General features: G+C 38.1%; 2 protein-coding genes and 1 long non-coding RNA gene across 4 annotated transcripts; 2 read left to right on the plus strand and 1 right to left on the minus strand.

The window, feature by feature from the left end:
* Nucleotides 1-615: 615 nt before the first annotated feature.
* Nucleotides 616-10,863, plus strand: ifngr2 (interferon gamma receptor 2). The gene is made up of 7 exons (XM_067517148.1): nucleotides 616-795; nucleotides 1,508-1,622; nucleotides 1,906-2,066; nucleotides 6,352-6,497; nucleotides 6,941-7,082; nucleotides 8,623-8,771; nucleotides 9,192-10,863. Exons 1-7 carry the CDS (start codon nucleotides 759-761, stop codon nucleotides 9,288-9,290), a joined length of 849 nt encoding a protein of 282 aa, XP_067373249.1. The 5' UTR covers nucleotides 616-758; the 3' UTR covers nucleotides 9,291-10,863.
* Nucleotides 10,864-11,776: 913 nt separating this feature from the next.
* Nucleotides 11,777-18,554, minus strand: LOC137133485 (transmembrane protein 50B-like). Of its 2 annotated transcripts, XM_067517150.1 has the most exons (6): nucleotides 18,417-18,554; nucleotides 17,443-17,555; nucleotides 16,341-16,408; nucleotides 15,146-15,238; nucleotides 13,610-13,667; nucleotides 11,777-12,335 (listed from the first exon to the last, which is right to left on the minus strand). In XM_067517150.1, exons 1-6 carry the CDS (start codon nucleotides 18,513-18,515, stop codon nucleotides 12,290-12,292), a joined length of 477 nt encoding a protein of 158 aa, XP_067373251.1. In that variant the 5' UTR covers nucleotides 18,516-18,554; the 3' UTR covers nucleotides 11,777-12,289. The 2 variants fall into 2 exon arrangements, with proteins under 2 accessions (XP_067373251.1, XP_067373250.1); XM_067517149.1 differs by lacking the exons at nucleotides 11,777-12,335; nucleotides 13,610-13,667 and adding an exon at nucleotides 14,262-14,672.
* Nucleotides 18,555-23,232: 4,678 nt separating this feature from the next.
* On the plus strand, nucleotides 23,233-27,191 carry LOC137133486 (uncharacterized). The gene is made up of 3 exons (XR_010915246.1): nucleotides 23,233-23,393; nucleotides 24,353-24,445; nucleotides 26,551-27,191. It is a non-coding gene; the product is annotated as an uncharacterized lncRNA (long non-coding RNA).
* Nucleotides 27,192-27,821: the final 630 nt, after the last annotated feature.

The raw sequence follows: 27,821 nt of genomic DNA on the forward strand, positions 1-27,821 counted from the left end.
TTTTAATTCTAGTTTTTGAGAAATCCAAAGTAAATCTAAATAGACCTCTATTGTTGTTCAGAAACATTTAACAACATCAGACAGACACACTACAGCACTGGGTGACATTTCTGTATTGCAAAACCTATGATTAATATCTTTACTTTAGAAAATGACCAAAGGCTTTTTATGTAGAAACAAAGGCATCCAGACTGTAGCTAATGTTGGAAAGTCAGTGCATGCTGATGATTCATATCTGCCTTGCTCCACATTGACTGAATAAGAGGACGCAAAAGGCAAAGAACAGGCAAAAAAGACATGTGACAACCAAACATCAGAAAAGGGGAAGAAATGTGATCGAACTCATCTCGAGCTGATTCCTTCACAGCACAGAGCCTTCTGCTGCTGCTTTGGTCCCCATCCAACATTCACCACATTCTGGCTGTGGTGAATGTTTCCAGCCTTTTTTTTAAATGCTCATAGGACGTTTCTTAGCAGTATTATTAGGCCTGGAACATCAAGATAGCAATAATTTTCACCCTATTATTGGTAACGTTTCCTTTAAGAGGCGTTTCAGGAAGTTGCAGCAAGAAATCCAACAAAAAAAAAAAAAAAAAAAAAAAAACACAAGGAGAAGTAGCGTAAGTTCCCAGACTTGTCGTCCTATGGTTTGAGGAAGTGACAAACACTGAACGTGATCTTCTGGCGAAAAACTAGATACATTATGGCTCCAATCCGGAGGATTGTGTTCGGGGACTGAATGATATGACTCTGTCACAATGCGTCTGATTTTCCTCTGCATCCAACTTGTTCAAGGTAATTAACGATTATTAGCTAAGCAGTTTTAATTGTAGCTAACGTTAACTCGCCGTTTAGCCGTCGGCGCTGTGAGGGAAGTTAGCTTGCTGGCTAACACGTACAGGCTCCACTATTAACGTGAGGTGAGCGTTAACCCCGCTGCGTCCTTTTATCGGAAGGAAATGTGTTAACGTTTAGCTAGTCAGTCCACTCAGCTGGATGCTCCGTAATCTGCAGGTTTTCCTTTTGTTATTTAGGTTTAGTAGCGTTACCAACACTAATAGTTTTACCTATTAGTTATAGTTATCACTGAGAGCTGTCGTCTTTTAATCTGATGAAATATTCCAACGTTTTTTACTAAGTGCTTTGGGGTCTGTTGGGTCACACGGCTCCAAACTTCACCAAAAGTAAAGGGACATTGTCATAAACGTTACAACGAAATTGTACTTACACTTTCAAGTCTAGGTAATTTTTCTATTTTTTGATTTTATTGTTTTAAATAAAACCAGCCATAGGTCATATTTACACCGAGCAGTAAACTTGCAGTCAGTTATGGGGCTTCAATTTTATTTGAATAGATTTTAAAGTTAGATTTAACACTGATTTTTATCAGTGTTTTTAAAGTTAAATGCGCACAGTATCACCACCCTGCATACTTGCCTGAACGTCTGCCTAAAGTGTCAAAGATATTGTTCTCATTCACTTGTCTGTTGGTTGATTTCCGTTCTAGTGCTGTCTGAAGCACTGCTGGCACCACCACAGAACGTCCATGTCCAGGGGGATCTGGTGACATGGACCCCTGCCATCAAGGACAGTGACGTCATCTACACTGTTCAGTACAAACGGTGAGGTCTAGCAGTTTTGCAGATTTGCAGTTCAGGCAAAACATGACATAGAAAAAAAACTTTTTCACCTGTAGTAACCTAATAAGAGGCATTCAGTTTTTTTACAGGGACATTTCATGAACATAGCGATTAAATGAGAAAATAATCACACAGGTTAATCAGTGGTGAAACTAATTGTTAGTTCAGCCCAAATATGTTGTTATATTGTTGAAAACAAAAGTTGTCAACATTACCACAGATTCTGGACTCATGTAAATCCCTGGGTTCTGTTCCTCATCCTCAGCTTTGACCAAGCGTGGAAAGATTTACCATCCTGCATCGGCACAATTTTGAATTACTGTAACGTCTCTTTCACCAAACCGAAGAACAGCTGCATTAGACTGCGTGTGCAAGCCAAGAAACATAAGCTGAATTCAAAACCAGTTGAAGCCTGTAGCAGAAACGGTAAGAAACAAGACTGGGAGATGTGTTTCACTGTGATTATGGTTTATAACCTTACGTTGGCAGTTGATGCATTGGTCTCAGAGTTTTACCTGCATAAAGTATTACAAATCAGATGCCTGTCGTGGCAAAAACTGTAAGGCAAGTTAGGAGGCAAAAGGCAACTTACAAGTGAATGATAACGGTGAATTTAATCAGCAAAATGGAGAAACATGCAAAGCAGAACAGAGCTACACTCTAGAGTGGCTCAAGCTGATTGACCCGGATGTGTAGGTTGTTCAGCCTTTTATACATACAACTCAACAGCTGGGTTCACACAAAGAACAAAGGGACGAGTCAATGCAAATCAACCATCATACAATGTGGTCAGGAGTCGTAATTAACAAGTTCATGTTACTTTGTCCTTTTGTCTTCATTGTCTTTTAAGTCCTTGAGATTGATGATTTGTGCTGGTTCCCGTGGGCTCCCTTCTGGGAAGCAAAAGTTCAGGTGTAGGTAGGTTTATAGTAGATATCTAACTAAGACACGTCTTTGTGTGGCCAGAGACAGGATGTCTTGGTGGGGAGCAAAAGGTGAGGAGGCACTGGTGTAAGCAGGTTTGATACTGAGTCTGCCAGAAGTGTGAAACAGTGTTACCCAGATTATGAAATTTCCCTCACAATGCCTACTTCAAATTTCATGGTGCCTCCACCTCATCAAGACTTTGCTGGGTAGATGAAATAAGTGAAGACGATCTGGGCTACGGTTATGTTTGGTTGATATTCACCGCTATTAAAAGCTGTGATGCTGTGAACTGTGGCTATACTGTCACTTTTAAAAAACTATAAAATGTGAATTTATTTACTTTGAATAAATAGGGGTAACTGTGGCTCAAGGCATAGAGCAGTCATCCATCAATCACAGGCTTGTTGGTTCAATTCCCAATTTCTCCTGTCACATATCAAAGTGTCCTTGAGAAAGACACTGAACCCCAACTTAGTTGCTCCAAGTAAGTGCAGGTCATCTGCATAGCAGCTCCGGTATCTATGTGTGAGTGTGTGTGAATGTGTAAATGAGAGTGCTATAGGTAAAGATGAAGTAGAAAAATGTTTTATAAATGCCGCCAATTTACTATTACATTTTCTTATGTTGTTTGTAGGGATGAGTGTATCAAATTAATGCACTTTAATTAGTCTTTGAATGGTGTTTAAAAAAAAAAAAAAACAAGAATTCAAATGAGTTTTTCCTCTGCTATCATTCAAATAGCACCCACAGCAGCAGCATCTCTCTGGAGTTATGACAGTAATGATCATTATTTACTTGGTGTTGATTTTGCTCATCAACCAGCTGGAGTAATGGAGGCTGAAATTAAAGCAAGGTCATTTTATGTCAGTCTTTCTTTAGCTTCTCTTTGTTCATGGGCTTCATATAAAAAAAACAAAAATAAAACAACAAAATGACCAATATAGACCTAGTTACTGAGGAATTGCATATACAGTCATGGCAAAAAAATATCAGCACCGTTCCAATTCCCTTTTTTTTCCCTCAGTTGTTCCAAATGCAAATGTTTTGGTATTCACATGCTTATTGTTTTTGTTTGCAATACAAACAACAAAAAGAAAAAGTCAAACTTCACAAAAATTAACGTAGAACTCAAAAAAAAAAAATCAATGGACAAATCTATTGGCACCCTCAAAATATTTGGTAGCACCCCCTTTGGAAAAAATAACTGAATTCAATCGGCTCTTGTAACCATGATTGAGTTTCTTCCACCTCTCTACTGGAATTTTGGACCACTCTTCTTTTGTAAACTGCTCCACATCGTTCAGATTTGAAGGAAGCCTTCTACCAACTGCTGTTTTGAGATCTCGCCACAGATGTTCTATGGGATTCAGATCTGGACTCATTGCTGGCCATTTCAGAACTCTCCAGTATTTTGGAACTATTTCTGAAAGTGTGTTTCGGGTCATTGTCCTGCTGGAAGACGCATGACCTCTGGTGGAGACGCGTAGCTTTCTGACACCGGAAGCAGCAAAGCAACCCCAAAACCTCTTTGAACTTCTGACACTGTTCTACCCTGTGTTTGCAGATCAGCTTGAATTTGTTTGGAAGTTGCAGTGTTCTTTATCCACCTGATTCGATCCATCCTTTTTTTGGAATGTTTAATTAATTTGCTCTCCACGTCCAGGGAGGTTAGCTACAGTGCCATGGGCTGTAAACCTCTTGATGATATTGTGGACAGAGGAACATTAAGATTTCTGGAGATGTTTTCCATGTTTTTTCAAACTGTTTTCTCTTAAATCCAGTCACCTCTGTAGAATTCTTCTTTCTCCATGCTCATTGTGACAGACAACACAAAGGTTGAGTCAACTTTTCTCCATTTTAGCTGGTTGCAAGTGTGATTACTACATCGCCCACACTTGTTACTTGCCACAGGTGTCTAAATACAAATTACAGGAGCATCACATGCTTGAAAAACAACTATTTCTTTCAATTTTGACAAGGTTCCAATAATTTTGTCCAGTCCATTTTTGAGTTCTATGTGAATTTTTATCATTTTTTTTTGTGTTCCAGTGCAAACAAAAACAATATGCACGTATAAATACCAAAACATTTGCAATTGGAACAATTTTCTGACAGATGGGTCGCATTTTCTGATAGAATTGCAAGGGTGCCGATATTTTTGGCCATGACTGTAGTATTATTAAATCTGTTTTTGAATCCTGTTTTGTCTTGAGTTAATGAGCAGTTGTCTACCAACCTAACAGTTCTTGGTTTAATCCCCTCACATGTCGAAGTTCCTTTACCAAGGAACTGAACCCCATCTTGGTTTCTCCTGGTGATTGTTGGCCAGCTGCATAGGAGCTCCCTACTACTGTGAATCATCCAGAACATGTTAGCACCTCTGCCTCAGTTCGAGTCAGGAAAAACCCTGATTTTGTTCTCCTTTGGTGTGTTTTCGTATGAAGACTGAATGTCTTTGTCATATAGTGAATATAGTACTAAAAAAAAAAGTGCAGAAAATGTTTAATTATGAAAATGATAAAGGTGTGTGTGTGTGTGGGTGAGAGATCTGAATGTTCTACCACCAAGACAGGAAATGACTCATTTCAATCCTAGTGGCTTCCATACTTTGTGCAAACTCATTCAGACCTGTACATATATTGGTTGTCAAAGTCAAATCAGAGTTATGATCTTTCTGTATGATGTGTGGTTCAAGGTGTTAACCATCCTAACCATTGTGTGAACCACATGGTGTGAAGTGTCAGAAACCCACAGCAAGACTTTAATTACAGACTTTATTACATCGTGCTAGAGGGATTTTTAGATTATGGAAGTATTTTTCTTTTTTTGACAAGAGGGCAGGTGGTGTAGATTGTTCCTGGGGCCTCATTTATTAAACCATATGTAGAAAAGGTTCTAAATGTGTAGGATACTGTATGTGTGTACGAACAAGGGAAGTAGTTTTTTAATTTATTCAATTTTTTAAAGTACATAAACACATGCTCTAATTATTTATCGATTCATCACAGACATATCACATCATTCATTTTAAATAGGGGGCCAAAACTTCAGAACCACCTCCTATAATGTGCGAAAGTGCTGCTACCCACTTTGACCTAAATAATACATAGTATAACACATTCTCAAAGTATAATTGATGGCAGAGCCACTGTATTGGATTGCATTACACTGCACAAGTGGTCATAATGTTCCGCCAGATAAATGTCAATGTTATGTTGATGAAAACACACACATAATCCACATAAATAAATAAAATCAACATGTCTGGATGATTCATCAGGATAACATGTTGGTGGAGAGGAGTTGGTTTGCACAAAGTTGGTATTTGAAAAACAACAAACTGACTGGTTAAAGTAAGGTGTCGGTGCTGAAAGATATTTATGGAAAGAGGAAGTGAAAGCATGGTAGCTGTGTGTGTGTGTGTGTGAGCGAAAGTGGGTGAATGTGAAGCAACATTGCAAAGCTCTTTGGATAAAACAAGCCCTATATATCTTATATATAAGAAATAAATACCAATGATATAATTTTTCTCTGAGAGATTAAAAAAAAAAAAAACACGTGCACATCTTCAGGAACAAGAGTTTGCAGTGTGTCCATTATGACGTGGTTGACCGTTTTCTGCCCATTTCTAATACTAGGTGTTTGTTTGAAGCTAAAGAATAAATGTTTTCACCAGATTCCATGCATAGAACAAACTACATGTTTCAGGCACAAAACTTTGCAAAGTTGCTGATTATAGAATGGACATCTAATTTTGTGCCTGTATTTTTTTTTTCTCTTCCAGGAGACACCTGCACCCCTGAAGTCAGTTTGACTGTACGGCCTGGCTCCCTGACTGTAAATTTGAGTAGGAACCATAGTTTGGCTCTGGAACATGGAGGCCATGCACAACACAGGGTTTACTATGCAAAGGAGGGAGAGCTACTGACGGTGAGAGTCCTTATTAGTTTAGCTACAGGATACAGAATGGTGCTGCTTGTTTTGTGGAAGCTGTACTAAGAAGCTGCAGCAATGCTGGCAACGTGAAAATAACGTGCCTCACATCCGCATTTTATCAAGTTCTTTTACACTGGAAAAAAAAAAAGCTAAATTACTTATTTCCATGTTTTGGTTGCCAAGCAAAAAAGCAGTTGACCAGTCATGTGACAGGATGAAGTTTTTATTTAGACATTAGCGTAAAACTAAGACACAAAGATAATATTTCTACACATCTGGCTCAGTGTATAGATATAATCATTGTTCCTAATGTGAGTTTAATTTCTATTGCATTATCCCCCTGTTACAGCCTAATGTGTACACTGTGCTTATCAAAACAATTCTAATTAACTTGCTTCTTGTACAATGTGTAATAATATATATCTGCTCTTTGACAGAAATATGAAAACATTGCTTCCTCTGTATCGTTCAGTGACCTGGAGCCTGGACAGCGTTACTGTGTAAAAATTGAGTATATTCTCTACCATATTGCTGTTGGACCAGAAAGTTGCGTCGAATGTGTGGTCATCCTTGAGTCAGGTAAGACCATGTCAACAGGTCCTGCTGGTGCTAGGACAATTTCAGCTATTTAATAAAATATGATTATTTTTATATAACAGAGTTTTTTACTGTTTTTTTTTTTTTTTTTCAAGCACGTCTTAGTAGAAACTTGAAGGATATTTATATATCAGACAATGGTTCTCATTCATTAAACTTTCCCACTTTTCCAATGTATTCCAGAATGTGAATACAGTGTAGAAATCAAGTGTGTAGAGCTCTTGTTTTCTTGTGGCTAAAATGCACGTCCACTTGTCCACCTGAGACTCATATGAATGCATGTGCACTGAGCTCAAACAATCCTTTTTATTTCCCTGAGCTTCAGCAGAGGGCTATGATCTCACACCTTTTTACTCATGTTACAGAGTGAATGAGAAAAGCAGTACAGACTAATAGCTGTGTCATACACTGAATTTGAGGCTCAGATCTACCTTTTCTCTACGTGCCCCTCATCAACTGTTGTCACTTGGTAATGTTACAACCTTTTGGACTTTTTTCCTCTCAGAAATTTTCTGTGAAAATAAGGCTTCACATACTTGTAATGGTCTGCAAACTGTATTTGTGTCCTTTATGGCTACTGCCTGCTCCTTTCAGGATCTTTGAGGGAATCTCTGGAACTCTTTCACTTGCTGCTTTTTTCTTTTCTCAAAATGGCGCAAATTAAAAACAATTATGATCCATGTTGGCAAGAACAAATCCACATAGTCTGAATAACAACCAAAGAAATACTGTAGTGAACCACACATGCACAAACATAATCTAAACACAGAGAGAAAGCAAGTTTTATCAAATTATCAAACTGTGAAACTACCTCTGCTGTCGAACCTGCCAAAATATTAATTTCCAAGTTAAACTCTATTCACAATCTTTTGAGGGAAGCGGTAAGTAAAAATGTTATTGGGAATAGATTCAATTCAATTCAACTTTTATATATATATATATATATATATATATATATATATATATATATATATATATATATATATATATATATATATATATAGACACACACACACACACACACACACACACACACAGTAGTGCTAATTCACAACAAATTCATCTCAAGGTGCTTTACATAATAAAGTCAACACTAAATTAAGATGTATAGAGAAAACCAAACATATCCACGTTAAGCAAGCGATAGGCAACTCCCTTTAACTGAAGTATACTCCATCAAAACCAGGCTCAGGGTGGGTGTCTATCTGCCTTGACTAGTTAGGTTGAGTGGAAAATAGAGCAAGCAAAGAAAACATTGGGCAGGTTGGTAGAACCAGTAGCTGCACAATAGAAAATGGACAGCACCAAAGCTAGGGACACCTGCAGAAAGGGCCAGAGAGGGAGACCGAGAAGGAGAAAGAAGATTAGAGTCAGGTAGAGTTGAAATTGACTTAAAAAGACTTTTAGGTATATTTTTGCAGGAAACAAGGGACTATGAAATAAGACTAGTTGGCATGAATCAACTGGCACAACCCTCAGCAATATTCTGTTTATACTGTGTTGTTTACCTTCCATTTCCCAGGACAAAGGCCAAAACTAACCGAGGCAATAGCAGTTGTGGTGGCAATCATTGTCCTGATCTCTCTAATAACTGTGATGGCGTACATCACCATCTTCCATAAAAGGAGAGTCAAACAGTGGCTGCAACCTCCATGTGAAATCCCAAACCATGTGAGCATTAACATCTTTAAACACACCACACACCACTTAGTCACATCACTGTGTCAGATAGCAAGGTCTACTGTAAGAAAGGATTAATTGACTGCAAATAGATCAGGATGTATCATATAATTAAGAAACAAGTCATAGAAACTGTTCATTTACTTGAGTCAGAATATTTGTAAAGTTGGACTGAAAAGTAGGTGGGATCACAAAAGCAGATGATTTTTGATTTGTTCAGCAATCTGGCTTAAAAACATAAATGAGCACATTTAATAATGTTTTTGATATAATTACCTTGTGTATCACCCACAGCAGTTAAGTTTACACTGTTTTCATTCATGTTTTTGAAATGTTACAAAATGTATGTTGATTGCCCATTACAAGAGTCACCTATTAACAAAATTATTATTATTTTTTTCCTCCCTCTAGTTTATGATCTGGTCAGGTCCTGGTCAGTACCTACCCTCCTCCTCCAGCACTGCAGAATTCTGTCATATCCCATCTGTCGTGGAAACTACAGCGCAATGAATGCAGCTGCACTGCCACCTCTTCTTGGGTGTTTTGGGGCTTGACCTCTTTGAGACACTCTGTTACCTGCTGCCCCCACTCCCCCATATTCAGACATGCTTTGCTTTTCCCTCGAAGCCCGGCTTTCTGCTGAGATGGAGTAAGATAAGTAAAGATTTTAAACTGCTGTGCTCGTATTAGAGCATTAATAACCCTCAAAATGTGTGCATGCGTGTTTGCTTTAATATGGCAGGGGAAATTGCCATAGCAGATATTAAATATAAACCCTGAGGTCCACAGGAGGGTTAACAAATAGGCTGGTAGTATTTTTTGCACTTTAAATAAGAATTCACATCATTTTTAGGAGGACAACTTGTAAGAAGACTAGTGTATCCTACTAAAATAAAAACACTGCACTTTGCCCTATAGACCTGGTACAGAGCCACAGTCAACATGAATCAACTAATCACAGACGGTTTAAACTCACACAGGCACACAGGATCCAAGACACCTAACCACACCAACTGCTGCTAGATACTAGTTTTAGAATACTGTAGGTCCCTCTTTTGAGCAGCTGTTCAAATGCCATTGGCATAAAGCGCATCACAGCCGTGGATCGAATCAACAACTGTGGGATTAGCGCACAGTCAGCCGTTTCATTTCCTTAAACTGCAGTCATAGCATTAGTGCTTTATATGCAGCGACAAACAGAAACTTATAGCATTAACAACTTTTGATTGTATAAATTAACCTACGCATATATTATAAATTTGTTTGTTCATAAAAACCGAACCCTGATAGAATCCTGTAGGGGCAAAAAACATTTTAATGACAGGATCAAAAACCTCCACATCTGTAAATGTGCTTCGTCTTTTGTATGAACTTCACCTATGAACTTGGAGGAACCACTGTGTAATATTTCAACACCTGTGAATCAAGTCAAACTCGACTTCAAACCATCCCGTGAGACAAACACGATATTGAGGATAAAGGCTGACAACTGATCTTTCATGTAGGTCTCAACATTTGAGGTTTAAGTACTAGTGTGTGCTGTTATTACCCAGTGTTAGGGTTTCCTAAGCACACGCTTTACTTCTGCCTTGTCAGCTTTTGTGACATTTTTAAAAACCAGAAAATAGGGAACACTGCTACTAGGGCTGCAGCTAATGTTAGCTGTAACGTTTTCAATATTGAGAAATTGGAAGATGCTTATTTCCCTTTTTGTCTTTAAAACATTAAGTGCTTGAAGAATATCCGGCACAATTCATCGGAGCTTAAGGTTACGTCTTCAGAAGCAATTCTTTTTCTTTTTTTTAATAATAAGTTGATATCTGTTTTAAAAATATCTTCAAAACAATTAGATTTTTGTGTGAATAACCGAAATGTTGCAGCTATTGTTGACACTCTGCAGTGTTACTCTAATAGTAAACTACACCATTTCATATATTTTTATGAACACCAGCTGTATTACCTGTGTCCAGCCAGTCTGTCGATGCCAAGATATTTTTTGTAAACAGTTTTTTTTTTAAAACTGGGTTTCATACTATGTTCCAATAAATGTGATAGTAATAGACAAATTCATTAGCTTGGTCAATAGCAGTGTTTTGTTCTTTGTACAGAATTAAAATGTCAAATGGTGATTTAACATAAGTCTCAGTTCTACATTCATTTTTAAAAGCTTGTTTATTAAAAGACCTTCATAAATACCTAATTAAGACTCACTTCCTGGTACTTAAGGACATTAACCTGGTAACCCTTTAGAAGGGTACGTTAGCATTAGTTGTTACTTGGTTGTTAGTAAAGTTTAATTACTGTAAGTGTTTATTCTAACTAAGAGCCTTGGAGATATAATACAAATATGAGTTTAACTTTAATTGCTAACCACTTCCCTCTTCATCCAACTCTTTTTGTTTTTGGTTGGGGTTGAGATCAGTGAAAACACTCCAAAGTCTTTATGAAGAGTTTTTTGCTTGTTCTTTATCTTCATCTTACCATCAGTAATGCCTAAGAAGTTAGCCATGATTAATGATGTATTAATGTTCTTTTTAAACGTATGTGGCAAACATCTCTTAAATATTTCACATTATAACAGAAATGTGCTCCAACATGTAAATGTGCAGAAGTGCAGTAGAAGCCTGTGGGCAAACATGAGCAACAGTGTAGATTCTCTGCTGTAAGGGTGTTTTGAGTGAGGCTCGCCTTTCCCACAATCCTGGGGATTGTGGAAGCCAAATCATTAAAGTAAAGCTGTAACTGTGTTGCTCTCTGGATCTAACTCTGTGTGAGCAGATGTCATTTTGCCAGGTCTCCACCGTGAACACTGCATGGCAATGACCTGCTTCACTGTGCCACTACACTGTGATTATGAATGCACCAGTTTGGGAGAATGTGGGCTCTAGTAACCAATGCTTTGTGTAGACCAGTGGATGCTCAGTCACCATTTGCCTTTCATAGGAGGCCTAAATGTTAGTTAAAACAACATGGCTAAGTGGAAATAGTCCGACAAGTGCAGAACAAGTCCTTTAATACTGTTAGTACACCAGTCTGATTGCTTCACAAGATTTTCTAATTAAAATGCTACTGAAAACATCCCATGCAACTGAATACTTACATCTGGCTTTACAGGACATTTACTGGTATAAACAAATATAAAGTACAAGAAGATCGAATAGGACGTTTAAAAAAAAAAACACACCTGGGGCAGAGTGACAGTGTCATACAGTATCTGTCAAGAGGAAACCGACCTGATTATGAATCAGACCCTCAGAGAAACACTAATCTTTCATTTTAAAAAAACATAACCCAGTACATGTACTGAATCAGATTTCTGTGCAGCTTGAGACAGCAGAAAGGTATTTGTTCTATTGTGGCATGTTTCCTTTCACAAGCTCCCCATAGTATATTTATACCCGACAATGCTGTAACGCTGTAACCCTCAACACATTACCTCATGTTTGATAAGATACCATTAAAGTAGACGACAGTGTATTTCTGTGAAAAACAGTCAGCAGTAAGTCAGACTAACCCCATAAATCTTCAGTGCGGCCAAACTTGTAGATCAGAGTGCTACAGAGAGAAAGAAAGCCTGTGTTAGTTTTGCACGTCAAGAGGACAAGTGACATGAGAGAGAACCATTCTTTGAGTTAACAGCCTTATGTGTCATCTGTGATTCAGCACAGAATGTTTTTGCTGTCATGTCACAACCCTGGATTTATTGTGTGAAGTAGACACCAGATGGAAACATGCCAAGCAACTTTCCTAGGAAATGAATATTCCTAGGAAAGTTGCTCAGAGGCGCATATGATGAAAACGGTCTTTTGGATAAGGCCTATAGGGTTTTCACACTGACCTCCTTCAGTTGCAACTCGTATCGTAAAGCTCTCCTGGACTTTCCAGTAAATATTGGACCACTTCTTTTCCTTTTGGCTGTTCCCTTTCTGGGGTCACCACAGCAAATCAATCTTGATAAACAAAGTAGTCAGAAACTCTACTGCCACCTCTCCTAGACACTTCCATACCTCCACAGGTTTCCACTCTTCATCCTCTTCAACGTCCTCCTCACTTCACTCTTACTAATCTTTGCTACTTCCTGCTCCACACCAGTCACCTACTTTTGATACTTTTTTTCACCTCTAGAACAATCCGACCCATGGTAAAACAACTTGAACCCTTCTCCTAAGCTTCGAGCCTTGCTACTCTTCCACCTGGAAGTTTAAACACACTCTTGGCTTTCCTCTTCTCTCTCTGCCTACAAGCGTTGCTTCCTCCTGTCCTTCTTTGACCAGGGATTAGACGCTGAGGGACAAGCAGGTCTCAAAGACATGGGGCAGAGACTATCCAGACAGGATAAAAGTTTATTGCAAAGGCCGGCCGTGGCTGCACGGACTGCCTTTGCAATCGGTTCAGGTTGAGAGACCAGAGGTTATGACGGATTGTTACAAGTGTGGTGGGAGAATGACATCACGATACAGAATTTTCAGTTAAAATTACTTAAGTTGCAACTATTACTGGAAATAACATGGAGTTGCAATGCATCCCCGGGCATACTGTGCTCTTTATGATACATCTGTTTAAATGATGAACACTGAGAAGCTCTTAGAGCTCAATGACCAAACCTTTTCATATTCGCTAGACTGAAATCTTTCTAAAAAGTATGACAGTGCACAATCATCATTTGGCCAGTAATTCTAACAAAAAATACAATTCTATACAGCATAGTGGAGCTGCTTTAATATGTTTTCTAAAAAGAGCAGCATGTTAGCATGGATTTGAGTCCAATTCTAGTGTTATGAAGTTGCTAAATATGCTAAAGGTAGTTTGTCATGTCATGTTGTTCTCACCTAAAGAAAATGAAAGCATTCTGAAAGAAAACAGCCAGACCAGGTGCCACTTCTTTCTCTGAAAAATGAAGAAAACAAAAATCAGTCATCAAGGCATCTAGGGGGCGGCTGTGGCTCAGTTGGTAAGGTCGTCCTTAGTCGTCCACGGACCACAAGGTCAGTGGTTCTGTGTGTCTCTGGGCGAGACACTGGACCCCTAACAGCCCATTCCCTTCCCCAGCTGTGCAGTGCCGGTCCAAGCCCGTTGTGTCAGGAAGGGCATCCGGCGTAAAAACTTAACCAAATCAACATGCGGACAATGATCTGCTGTGGCAACACTGAACTCACAGGATAAGCTGGAAGGGGAATTAAAAAGTCAATAAGGCATTTTATCGATGCTTATGTGTCTTTAAAAAGAGTGAAGATGGAACCATTTTATGAGGATGACTGAATCATAATCATGAGTTTGAGTTTGAACAGACGGAGTACATCTTATTAAGAAAAGTGACTCACTTGATGGTAACCACTAGGAAACACTTTCCAGTGCATCCAGGCAGTTTTCCCAGCACCTCATTTTTTGTTATGTTACCACCTTATTTCCTAATGGATTCAATTCATTATTTTCCTCAAAGTTCTACATACAATACCCAATTATGACAACGTGAAAGAAGTTTGTTAGAAATCTCTGCAAATTTATTAAAAAGAAAATAATCACATAATCAAATAATCGCACCTTTAGCACCAATTACAGCCTCAAGTCTTTTTGAGTATCATACTAAAAACCTATTTTTAGGCAGTTTCTCCCATTCTTCTTTGCTGTACCTCTCAAGCTCCATCAAGTTGGATGGGGAGCGGACAGTGGACAGTCATTTTCAGATCTCTCCAGAGATCAAGGACATTCAGTGAGTTGTCCCATAGCCACTTCTTTGTTATCTTGGTGCTTAGGGTGGTTGTTCTATTGAAAGATGACCTCAGCCCCAGTCTGAGGTCCAGTCTCTCTGGAACTGGTTTTCATCAAGGATGTCTCTGTACGTTGCTGCATTCATCTTTCCCTTGATCCTGACTATTCTCCCAGTTCCTGCCACTGAAAAACATTCACACAGCATGATGCTGCCACCACTATGCTTTACTGTAGTGATGAGGTGGTAAGCGGTGCCTTGTTTCCTCCAGACATGACACTTTCACATGCCATTCATGTGAAACACCAGTCACCAGTCATTGACTCTCACCAGTCATTTCAGCTGAAGTTTACCTGCTGACCTATTTCGTTTATGTTCAGTACACCAGTGGCTTCTTTCTTAACAGGACATTTCAATAGTGTTTCTGCAATGCGTTTATTTCCCTCTTTCCTCAGTTTCGAAAAAGCTGTTTTGTTTGTTTGTTTAGTATCAGATATTGGTCATCTGATAGAAAATGTGCTATGTTGATCTGCTATGTTTATGTTTAATGTGCTGGGATGTCTACTCCAAGGGAGCAAATACTTTTTACAAAGTGGAGTAAAGAAGGAATATTATAAGATATGAACACAATAGGATGTTCAAGTAGAGGGATACTCACTTGGAACCACAAAGCCACCAAAGAGAATCCAGATGGAGGCGATGAGTGAACCAAACATCATCAGGAAGCCAGTGAACAGCCAGAGACGAGCTCCTGCAAAGACGAAGTCATGCTAATCACTTTCATTAGCCTAAAAGTCAGTTGTGTCAGCTGTTTGACTATGAGCCAGTCAAGGTGAAGAAGGTTATCTGTGCCTATATTACAGCCTGTATAGGCTTCTATAAAATAAAAACAGCAGGGCTTGACATTAAGGTTTTTTAGAACTTGGCTGATAGCTAAACCTACTTCTCCAAAATAGAAAATGTAGGATGATTACAAGAAAACCAAATAAATGGGGATTTGGACAATCATCATATTTTGTTACCTTACAAAACTTACATTTGAGAGGCAATAAGATGCTAAAAATGTTGCAGTTATGGAATGGAAAATGGTATTAGAGACGATGAACTAAACTGCAGTGGCCTCTTTTAATCATGGTATGACTAGGACTTAAAATGGATACAATAAATTGTTTTAGAATGGCTATGGACACAATTACAGTATTTCATTTATGCAGTCATCTGGTAACTGGATAATTATCTTGTTACCTCGGGGACAAAGTTCGTTTTGTCATGATAATAAGATAATTTATCAAGAATTTGCCAAAATTTGTTCAGCAGTGCCACTGCCTGTCTCTCACACATCGCTGTGTTTCTGTCTGTTTTCTTATTTTGACATTTTTCTTTTTCTCAACTTCTAGAATATCACATTCATACTTTGTTTTGCTTTGCACCTGTACCATTCTCTCACACCATGTGTGGTTGTGCTGGAGTGCAGCAAAATAATACACTACCACTTTTTAATCTTCTATCCCAGTAGTCCAATGGTAAATGGTCTGCACTCATGGAGCTTTTCTACCTATTGGTGCTTAAAATGCTTTACACTGCTTCTCATTCACCCATTCGCACTCACACACCGGATGGGGAGCTGCTATGCAGCTGGCCAAAAGTCACTGAGAGCAATTAAGTTGGGGTTCACTGTCTTGCTCAAGGACAGTTAAACTATAAAAAGACATGGCACTATTTTATGTCATGTCTTTTTAAAGCTTACATCCATTTTTAAAATGAATTTCTTAGTTTTTACTGTTTCTGTACAGTCATGCATATATTATATTTTATATTTTACAAATAAGCATACACACATTTAGAGAACACACCTGTCCTGCCAAGACAGCCTTCTCCATTAGTGTCTCCTCTCACCTGGCCATTCGATACAGCATTGATCCTGAAATCAAAAATAAAAGGCTCTCAGCTTTTATTTTCATGAATGGCATCTGGTGGCTAGGTGGGGCCACATCTGGAGGGGTTGGATTCGATCCTGCGGCCTTCTGTATCCCAACCTTTCAATTACAGAAAGTCCTTACATCTATACACCAAGATGACCACAAAAGTGGGAGCATATTGTCTGGGAGCATACTCCCTCTTTCTGTGCCTTTCTGCAGATATCTCTGGCTTTGAAACTGTATTTTAAATGTATAGCTATCAACCTGTCCAGCAGTGGTGTTTGTTACTTTTTGTTTCTCTTCTTTTCTGACCTCTCTCCACTGTCCACTCACCCCATCCATTCTAAGCTTGGTTCCACTGGAGGTTTCTTCCATTTAAAGGACAGTTAGGTTTTTCGTCTCCGCTGTCACCTGGTGTTTGCTCAAGAGGGATTTGTTGCAATCTAAACTAACTATATGGTAATAAAATAACTTTAGTTTTGTTTCACGTGGATGAAACTGAAATTAGAGGATTTAAAAAAAAGACACTCATAACATCATTGTGGCAGAGTTAAAGAAAACGTAGGATCTGTTGTCATATCTCATACTATATCACACACTTCACCCATGGCCCCTCCTTTCACTGTCTTTCTGTTTGACACTGTTTTAGTTATAATTTTAGTTGGACTTGGAGGCTGTTCTGATGTGTGAACAGGGCAGTTCATTCATTCAGCCTTTTTGTCTGGTGCAAATGGTTGTTTAGACTCCTGACACATGAAAGACAAATTAGTGCTCCTTAAGAGAAATTAAGGCAAACCAGTTTCCCTAATACTGTAGGTCGACTGCAAAAAAGAAGTTTCCTTTATACATGACAGTTAAGTAAACGGCTTACATGAGAAAGCTGATTGTAAATTTGTTACGTCCATATAAATGAAATGACTGTGTGAGCACACTGGCTAACCAACATTAAACCATAGCTGGTGACATATTTGGGTTCAAACTCTCTGTTTAAGCCCTTTAGGAAACAGGTCTACAACACAGGTTGTTTTGCACTTACATGAAAAATGCTATGGTGGAGAAAACACCACATGTGTGGAAGGCATGGTTCATTTTCTCCTGGGCTGGATAGGTCACTGCTGCATCAATCATAATCCACCAGCCTGTGAAGAACTGTAAGGGGACATAATTGAGATGAGATGCAGTTATACATTAGCTGACTTGCCTTCTTTGTAACGGGGAGGTAGCAGAAAGACAGAATAGAGGAAATATACAGATATATATTGATTGATGGTTTTTATTACGGCTGAATCATATAGGAAAATAACTGAAGTGGATTTTCTTCAGAGCAATGCTGTGATGGCAATTTAACATTTGATATTTTCAAATGCTCCTCTGTATTATTCAGTGCAAACAAGCTATAAAAGCTAAGAATAACAAACTTCACACATAATATATATTTTTGCTGTTGGCCATACATATACAATCATTCTCTGTCTCCTTAACAATTTTGTTTTTCAAGGTTCAATTCAATTCAACTTTACTCATATAGCACCAATTCACAACAAAGTCATCTCAAGGCACTTTACAATATAACATAAAAGTCTATAAGCTGGAGGATATAACTGCAATATACTTTTTTCTATAATCTTTCCTTTGTGTGTTATTAGTTTCAGCCACTAAAGAAATAAAACTATCTGTAATTACAGCATAGTCAATCACATTTTAGACCAACAGTTTAAATTAAGGCTGAAAGTCCACACACATCCTGATTATCTAATTTCAAATCCACTTCATTTGTGTAAAGAGCCAACATGATGGAAACTGTGTCACTGTTTAAATATAGACAGATCTGATTACATTAGTGTGTCAATGTGGGTTTACTTTTCTACAGAGCTAGAGTTGGTTAAACACAGACTCTGCAATGTAAATTTAGAATGCTCAGCCTAAACTTTCAGATTTTACTTCCTTATTCTTCATAAAGCATCTGATTATTTTATGTTATGCAGTCAGTGGACCTCTAAGATCACTAACCAGAACTCCAGCCACGAAAGAAGCCAGAACATTCCTCCGCTCCCCCCAGTCGATACAGTCACACTCTGGCCAGCGGACGTTATCCAGAAAGCCAGCCATCTGCAACCCCCTGTCCCTGATCCTTGTCGTCACAGGAGGGTCAGTTCTCCTTTTCTGTGTTGCTGTTCTTCCGCAAGATCAGTAACGCTCTCTAAGCTGCCTATTAAAGATACAAACATAAAATTAGTTTTCTACCATACACATAGAGCTAGATATTGTTAAAAAAAATTTTAATACTAGTACCAATACCTTGACTTTGATGCTGGTTTGGAACCAACGTTTTTCCAATACCAATTTTATAAAATATATATATTCACTGAACAAATCCTGAACACCTTTCCTTTCATTCTCGCTGATACTCTTTTTATTCCTCTGTAGTTGCCACAGCTCTGCTCATCTCCCTTGTTCTTAGAAATTGGTACCAGTACATTTGTCCTCCAGTCCTCAGCATCCTCTCACTCTCCAAGATCTTGTTAAACTAGTCAGAAACTCTACTGCCACCTCTCCTAGACACTTCCATACCTCCACAGGTTTGTCATCAGGACCAACTGCCTTTCCACTCTTCATCCTCTTCAACGTCCTCCTCACTTCACTCTTACTAATCTTTGCTGCTTCTTGCTCCAGTCAACTATTCTACTATTCCTCTCTTTCATTCAGTTAACAAAGTACAAATACTTTCAATGTACTATGAACACGTCAGTGTTGAATGCTGCCTGCTTATTGGCTCAGTGATGCTGAGGACACATTATATGATGAGGCATTTTTTGATTCTCAACAGTATTGAAGCAATTCGGTAAGTGCCATATAATTATTAAAGGTTTTTTTTAGACAAGAAGACGCAGCTCATATTCCAACAAATTTAAAAGCGTTATTACAGGCTGACAAGTCAACAGTGAAAGAAACATAAGCTAAGTAGGTAACAGTTTCAACAGTGAGATTGAATAAAAATAAAAATATCGTCACATAAAAATCTCGTGAGGAAATAGTTGCTGCTCCACAGGTTATGTGTTTGATTCCATATTTTCTTCTACGCTCCTGTGTCCTGCAGATATTGTCTAACTGCTTGTATGGTGGTTCTCACTTTGGCCTAAGGATTCAACAAAAACTTAAAACTGCTCTGAAATTGTCAAAATCAGTCCTTGTACTCTCGTAACATTTCCTTAGCAATGGTGCTGCAGATTCTGAAGGACGTCTGTCCCCTTAGAAAAGACAGCTCTGTGTTTTCCTGTAGACTGATGCTGCTGCAAGATGCTGCGAGATGTTTAAAATGTCCATTGTTCAGAAAGCTTACATGCTAGGTTCCCCATATACAGTAGTGTCCCATTTATGGAACAGTACTCCATCACATAATGAAGTTGATTACAACATATATTCAACACATGCAAATTAGGCACTTCATAAATATGATATATAATAGCTAGAACTGACAGGTGTCAGTCTCCAGAAATGTTATAGTAAATGTGAACAATAATGGAGGTTCATATTTTCAGAGGTTTTAAGGCCCTGTTTATGCTGTTTATCTGTTTCTCACACTGACCTCTGTGACATTTACATTTTAAAAAGTATTTCACATTATGCAATATCAATGCAAATCTTGAGAAAAACGCAGGGTTCAAAGTTCAGAGTTTTGAAGCACTGATTGAACTTCAGAATAAAGTTGAAAAAAGTAACAGTGTAAATGATAAGAAAAAAACTGCAACAGAAAAGAAGGCAAAAGAGAATTAAAATAAATATGTAGCACCTGGACTTAAAAAACAACAAACATTTTTTTTTATTATTTCTAGAATTTTGAGTGCTTCTTCTCCATCTATTCTCACTTAATTCTAAAAGTAACCTCACAGTATTGTTATATAACAGTAGAGTATTTTGACTTACTAATTCCCACAATATTCTCACTTGATTGCAGGAAAAACAGGTATTTTCACTTAAACTCAGAATGTTGCTAATTATTTGTTGAAGATTGACATTCTATTCCCAATTTTTATCCTGTTCTCTTTTGATCTCCATATTCCACATAGGACATATGGCAAACATTAGAATTGTGGATGAAAAGGAAGGTGTCACTCGCCAATGACATCACAAACAATACTTATACTAATTCTTAGGTGCATCATCATTTTAATTTTCCATGACCTCAGCTACAGCTTTTGCCACAGTGGATGACTGTTAGCATCAGTGAAGTGGATTTGGAATGGTTCCACTTTTTTCCTTATCGGTGACACTGAAATAAAATTGTGTTGTTGTCTTAACACAAAACAATCAGCTGTGTTTTGCCAGATGCTGTTTCCTCTCTTTACAAGCATGTTTGCTGTAGTGCCCCCTCTCTGACAATTGTGGGCTGAGAAGACAATTAGATTAATTGCAGACTTTGTAGGGAGTTACTGGGGCAACCCGAAAGTAGTCCAACCTAGAAGTAACAAATGCATGGACCAGTTTTTCGGCATCACTTAGAGACAGGATGCTCCTAATTCTGGCAATGTTCCGTAGGTGGAAGAAGGCTGTTCTAGAGATTTGTTTTATATGTGAGTCAAAAGACAGATCCTGATCAAACATAACTCCAAGGTTCCTTGCAGTAGTACTGGAGGCCAGACTTATGCCATCTAGAGTAACAATATGGTTGGACATAATATCTCTGAGATTTTTGGGCCCAAATACTATGACTTCAGTTTTGTCTGAGTTTAGAAGTAACAAACTGTGGGACATCCAGGCCTTTATGTCTTGTAGGCTTGAAGCTTGATTAACTGATTATTTTCATCTGGTTCCATAGATAGATAGAGCTGGGTGTATGACCCAACCAAGGGTTTCCTCAGTTTTTGTTTTTCGTTTTATGTAGTATGTATTGTGTATTGTGAACTGTACTGTATTGTGTGTTATGTTATGTTTATGTATACTGATGATGTCATTAGTGATGCCATTTATCTTTTAGAGTTTCATTTTATGGTTGCTTTTGTAGTTTACGTTGGTTGTCCAGTGATTTAAGGGAACAATGCATGCAAAGATTTTGTTACGAGAGTAATGCTGTTCAGCTCAGCTACTGAAGGTAGCAGACGTGACACAGTAGCTGGAGCAGAGGAACTGACTACAAGGTGGTTTGGACAACAACAAGGCAGAAGAGAAAGGTTCAGTGCTGTGGAGGCACACGGTTTCTTACCGAGTTCTGCTACTTCTGTGAGTTAAGTATTTGCTGGAACGTCAGATTTGAGTAAGATCACCTCTACACTGGGTATCATCAGCATAGCAATGGAAATTAATGTGTTTTCTAATAATGTTGCCTAAAGGAGACATATATAAAGTAAAAAGTATTGGTCCTAACACAGAGCCTTGTGGAACTCCATAGCTAACCTTTGTGTGCATGGAGGATTCATCATTAACATGAACAAATTGAAATCTATCAGATAGATAAGATTTAAACCAACCTAGTGCAGTTCCTGTAATTCCAATTTCATGTTCCAGTCTCTGTAATAAAATGTTGTGATCAATGGTATCAAATGCAGCACTAAGATCTAACAGAAAAAGTATAGAGATGAGTCCAGTATCTGAGGCCATGAGAAGATCGTTGGTGACTTTTACCAATGCTGTTTCTGTACTATGATGAACTCTAAATCCTGACTGAAAGTCTTTATACAAATTATTCCTATGAAGGTGATCACATAATTGTTTTGCGACTACTTTTTCAATTATTTTAGAAATAAAGGGGAGATTAGATATTGGTCTGTAATTGGCTAAAACACCTGGGTCAAGACAGGGTTTTTTAAGTAGTGGTTTAATTACAGCTACCTTATAGGCCTGTGGTACATAGCCTGTTTCTAAAGATAGATTTATGATATCTAGTTTGAATAGGGTCTAGCAGACAGGTTGTTGGTTTAGATGAGGTAATAACTGAAGTTAGTTTAGCAAGATCTATGGCTAAAAAGCAGTCTAGGATGAATTGGGGTGTTATTGATGATTCTAGCACTGCTGTACATGAAGATCTAGCTGTAATATTTGGGGGAAGAATCTGGTCGATTCTTTCTTTAATAGCTACAATTTTATTCATAAAGAAAGTCATGAAGTCATTTCTGCTCAGAGTTAAGGGAAAACTAGGCTCAACAGAACTATGGCTCTTAGTCAGCCTGGCTACAGTGCTGAACAGAAACCGGGGGTTTCCAAAACTCTGAATAAGGGACTAGAGGACGGTACACGATAACAAATAATAGTGGTTTTTGTGTTTTTCAGTTTGGGTGTGAAAGGCTCAGAGTAAGACTCTCAAATGAGTTATAACTATGTTTAGGTCTAGGGTTTATTGATAAGCTACAATGAAAGATTGCTGCAACTCCTCCACCTCGGCCTGTGCTTCTAGGAACATAATAATTAATATAACTTGGGGGGTTTGACTCATTTAAACTGACATATTCTTCCTGCTGCAACCAAGTTTCAGTGAGACAGAATAAATTGAATTGATGATTGTTTATTAAGTCATTTACTAACAGAGATTTAGAAGAGAGAGATCTGATATTTAATAATCCACATTTAATAGTTTTGGGGTTTTGTTCTGTAAGAGGAGTAGTCTTAACTTTTATTAGGTTTTAATGATTAAAAAAAAAAACGACCTCTTGTGGTCGTTTTTGGTTTCTGTATAATTTAGTTAGTCGGGGAACAGTATTCAATCAGTATTTATTTGCCACAGTTACCACAGAGACGCCAGTAATAACAGTGACCGTGATAAGAGCAGGAAAGTCCGCTGTGACTCCTCCTTTCATGTCTCAGAGCAGATGGGCTGTGTCAGGTATTTTAGGGGAGGGGTCATCCTGTTATTGACGCAGACGTCCGGTTACAGACGACGCGTGAGTGGAAACACAGACAGACAGAAAGCGCTTTGCTCCTGAAACCCTGCACAGACGCTTGATCTTTGGAACATTTGTAGACACCTGTGGGAGATGGTGTGACTGATCATCAATGGTGAGTCCTCGTGTTCTAGCGCAGGTCAATGACAATGAATTGACGGCACAGAAAACAATGAGATAAAGCTGAAAAAACACATCGTCACAATTAGATTTTCAGTGTCGCGTGTGTGTAGGAAGTAAAAATAAAGCCACAGTCACAGTGACTCAGCATTTTTCACTGAATGTCCTGCAGTTTCAGCTCAGACTTATTGAAAGAACAAGATTATATAAGAACTTGTATTATTCTTGTACATTTTTGAATGTTTATCATAAAAGCTGAGAAAACCTGGTATTTCAAAGTCGCTTTAATCTCTTTTGCGGTTTTAGGCGGAAACATTGAAGAATTAATCTTTTTAAATGGTAAATGGTCTGCACGTAATATAGCGTTTTTCTAACTTTATAAAATGAAGCTCAAGATGCCAAAATTGTGTAATTTCTAGTCTTTTCAATGAGTTAAAATCACTGGATTCTAGTCTTTCTATTAGGCCCCGTCTTCTAAGGTTTTCTGTCAAATTTCAAATCAGTGATTCAATACATTACCTACAAAGCTGTTATACAAATAGATCTGAAATCTAACATTCTGGTGATTCTTGAAGGATTGTTTTTTAAATAAATTGTTTTTTTTAAGAGTTGACACACAAACGCTATAAACAACAATACAACGATACATCTCCACTACTGATGTTCAGCCTCTGTCACTATTCACTGTGGTGTCAACATATTTTTTTTAAAGCACACAAACTCTTTCTTTTCCCAAATTAAAAATTCTGGATCTTTGAATATGTGAAATTGTTTAAATGCCCTGCATTGTAATACTGTAATTGTTATCATTATCATAGAAAATACATTATAACTTGTTGTGTTAAGTTAAGCTATATATAAGAAATAAAATGTGAAAAGAATTTAATTTGCTATATCAGATGGTGACTTTAGTAGAAGAGCCTCCATTCACAAAGTTTGTTGGTGTTTTTGTAGCCTGTAGGTACGTGGTCCGGAGGATCCGAGCTGCAGTAAGAGGAGAGGCCCAGCCAGAGAAAATAACAACCCGATCATGTAGCCAGGCAAAAGGTGAGTTTGGTGCAAATCATTGAAGAGTCAGCATCGGTGAACCACATGCAGGGCTTCCAATGGAATTTATAAAAACATGAACATGCTACCTCACCACCTTACATGGTGCAGTAAAATGTTTACTGTTTTTTTTTTTTTGTTTTGTTTAATGAGATATAGAAAATGCAAGGGGAAGCAGGAAGGGCATCCGATGCCATGAAGGGACAAGCGGAAAGCCGTTGATATTGCACCTCTAAAACTTTACTGAAAAGGAAACTTACTTGAGTAAAAAAAACAAAAAAAAACAACAACTCACAAATCCAAATGGAGCGTATCATGTTTTTTAAACTCATAAAACATGTAGAAGGATAGTTCTTGAAATGCACCATGCTGAGATGGGGAATCTGAGCAATGACAGAATGAACAACTGCTTTCTAAATGCATAATAGTTTTCAGCTTTTTGGGGGAAAATACTGTATTTTATTTGCCCCCAAACTGAACCAGAATAGTTAAACAGCCTGGCAGCGAGGCAGAGATGTTTCCTTGTGTCTTGTTAAAAGAACAAATAACAATCTGGTTTCTGAATGTGTTACTCCATAAAGTAACTAGTAATAATATGACTGATCTGTAACAGTAATATATATTAGGTAATTCCTAAATCCTCAGCTATGTTTACCACCTTGTGTGTCTCATGTTTGATGCCAATCATGTAGTTGACGGTGACACCTAAGGACAGCAGACAGGCTGAAGCAAAGCAGTAGAATTATAAACCTTTAAAGCAAAAAGTGAGTAAAGCATGCTACTGAAGTCTGCACTTTAGTCCTATTTATTGCAGAATAATTAGTGTGTGGTACTATGACCAGCAGCTTTTACATTGATCCACAACTCACGTGAAAATATTGATTCGCTTCGTAGACGTCCAATAATGCATTCAGAATGCAAGACGGAAGACTAAAATGATCTTAGAATGGAGAATCGTACTTTTAGAGAAACTTTCACATTGTTTGTATTAGCTCCAACACAGTTCGAGAAACATGGTTCTAACTAAGAAAGAGTCATTTTTGTTGGTAGTATGTTACTGGTGAAAATGACATTTATTTGTAAATGTCATTTTCACCAAGACATATTTATAAGTCCATGACTCCTTTAGTATGCAATGTTGTACTGTTCACACCAGGAGGGTCTGCATGGTCAGACACAGGACTAGCTTCACAGCGCCAACAGTGAGTAGAGCATAGCAGCCGCACAGTAGCAAGTACTTAAATTAGGTGTGTGCGTGTGTGTTTGTGTGTCTGTGTGTGTGTGTGTGTCCAGTTGAGCCTATTCAGATTTGCATATGTATGGTTTGCAAATGTGCTTTCATTGAAATGAACTGCAACCCAGCAGTTGTTAGCCTGGGGAATTAATTCCCTGACTTTATTCACTGACACTTATCAGCATGAATCTTGCCAACATTTGCAGCTGCTTTATACAGAACTTTTGATGCAGCTCAGCTGATGTACCATGTGCAGCACTGCTGATAATTTTTTCATTTCCCCACAATATAATACACCTGCTATGCAGGATACTCAGGCTACACAGCCTAAAGCCCAGCTTGGTTTTCCAGAGCAGGGGTTTTGGAGAATCTGATAAACACCAGCAGTAATGAGACTAGACTCTGTCCCTCTGACCTTTTGTTTCTTTGTTTAAAAAAATAATAAATAAATAATATTATAATAATAAATAATTTGTGTTTCCATCCAGTAATGTAATGTGGATAAATATCTGTGGTTGCTAATCCTCCACATGGGGGCCACTGAACTCTTCCATAGGAAGAGCAACAATAAGATGCAGTTTAGATGAGTGTCAATCTTCTATTCTACCACAGAAACCTGTTTGTTTGTTGTCTGTTTGTTTGTTTGGATTAGGAGACGTTGGATTATGAAAGGTTCCAATCCAGTGTTATTTTACACATACAGATGGAAAAACCCCAAAACCCAGCGTAAACCCACAGATGCTGTTTAGAGACTAAATTAGAGTTTTGGAATCTTCAAGTTAATTATTTTGGAGGAGATTTTTAAAGAGGAAATCAATCCATTCTTTGATCTCTGCATTCAATCTCTCTGTTTCTCTGCCTCTGTCTGCAGCACAAAGAGAAACCACCAGCATGAGTGCGGACGCGGCCCTAACTCACCACCCAACAGAGACGGAGGCTGTTCCGCCAACACTAGAATGTAGATCCTGAAAATAAACTGAGAGCTGGAGAGTAGAGGGGAAGGTCCCTAATGATGGCAGCCACATAAACATATACACAGAAGCCTAATATCATCCTGTCATAAAATGACCAACAGATTTGGCTTGGAATGCAGTTTTCTGCATTAAAATCACATGATGAGCTGGGACCATCTGCCGTGTATCGTGGCTCTACACTAATAATGTATAGCTTATTGCTAATGTTTCTTAATTTGTGTTTTGAAAACAAAATCGCTCCATCATGTACGTGTGTCTAGTTTTCCTCTCCAGTTTCACTCTGACGCACACAAGCACAATCACTTTTATAAAAACCAAAACAAACTCCCACCTGCTTCCAGCTCTCAGTTTGCTTTGTTCCATGTCCTCTGTTCATTGATGTGTGCTGTCTGACTTAGCAGAGAGAATGAAAGCCTGATCACCACTTCCCCTGTAAAGGACCTGATCAGTCTTGAATAAGATTCTGCTGATGAAGTTGTGCATCTTCATGCAAGTGTTGATTGTTTCTGTCATTGTAATAAAATGTAGTTTAAAAAGAGCTTATTTCCTGTGTGGTGTGTGATTTCATGTGTCTCCATTTTCTATGTGTTCTCTGTGAGAATCACATCATCCTACACTGATAGTTTTCACATGACATCACACCACTATATTACCACCCATCTAGTAGACAAACAAACGCTTTCATTTGCTGTGCACCGTTACTTTTAAACTTTAAGTTTTATTTTAAATACAGGCTTTATTAGTGCATGTAATGCCACTCAGTTTACATGTGAATACACTTCTTCTAAAGCTGTCATACAAATGCAGAGTGGTCCACAGAAACCCAGAATTGTGTGTGACTTAAACACGAGAAAAGCTTAGTCTCATATGGTTAAAAAGTTTAGATTGAGAATTCTGGTTAAATTCCCTGAACTTAATGATCATGGTAGGTAGCTAAGCACTGTTACCTAATTAGGATCCACTTTTGCAATGACAATAACTTTTTTGTCTTTCATCTATCAAACAACAGCATTATTAACGTTCCATTCAACTTTATTTATATATATTTATCCAAATGAAAATACATATATAATAGTTGCCTGAGCCTCTATAAGCTTTTATCCTGGCTGCAGTTTGAACCAGAACAAGTATAGAGACTATTCCATTATCTGAGAAGATCGTTGGTGAC

Source organism: Channa argus, chromosome 9 (assembly GCF_033026475.1).
Source record: "Channa argus isolate prfri chromosome 9, Channa argus male v1.0, whole genome shotgun sequence".
In the NCBI taxonomy this organism is placed as follows: Eukaryota; Metazoa; Chordata; class Actinopteri; order Anabantiformes; family Channidae; genus Channa; species Channa argus.

Bases quoted from the DNA above. Each gene is read 5' to 3' on its own strand.
- ifngr2 (XM_067517148.1), top strand. From the start codon at position 759: ATGCGTCTGATTTTCCTCTGCATCCAACTTGTTCAAG. The intron at 796-1,507 runs GTAATTAACGAT...TTTCCGTTCTAG, and splicing joins CTGCATCCAACTTGTTCAAG to TGCTGTCTGAAGCACTGCTG. The intron at 8,772-9,191 runs GTGAGCATTAAC...TCCTCCCTCTAG, and splicing joins CATGTGAAATCCCAAACCAT to TTTATGATCTGGTCAGGTCC.
- LOC137133485 (XM_067517149.1), bottom strand. From the start codon at position 18,515: ATGGCTGGCTTTCTGGATAACGTCCGCTGGCCAGAGTGTGACTGTATC. The intron at 16,409-17,442 runs GTAAGTGCAAAA...TTTTGATTTCAG, and splicing joins TCCACCATAGCATTTTTCAT to GATCAATGCTGTATCGAATG. The intron at 14,673-15,145 runs GTGAGTATCCCT...AATGTTTTTCAG, and splicing joins TGGTGGCTTTGTGGTTCCAA to TGGCAGGAACTGGGAGAATA.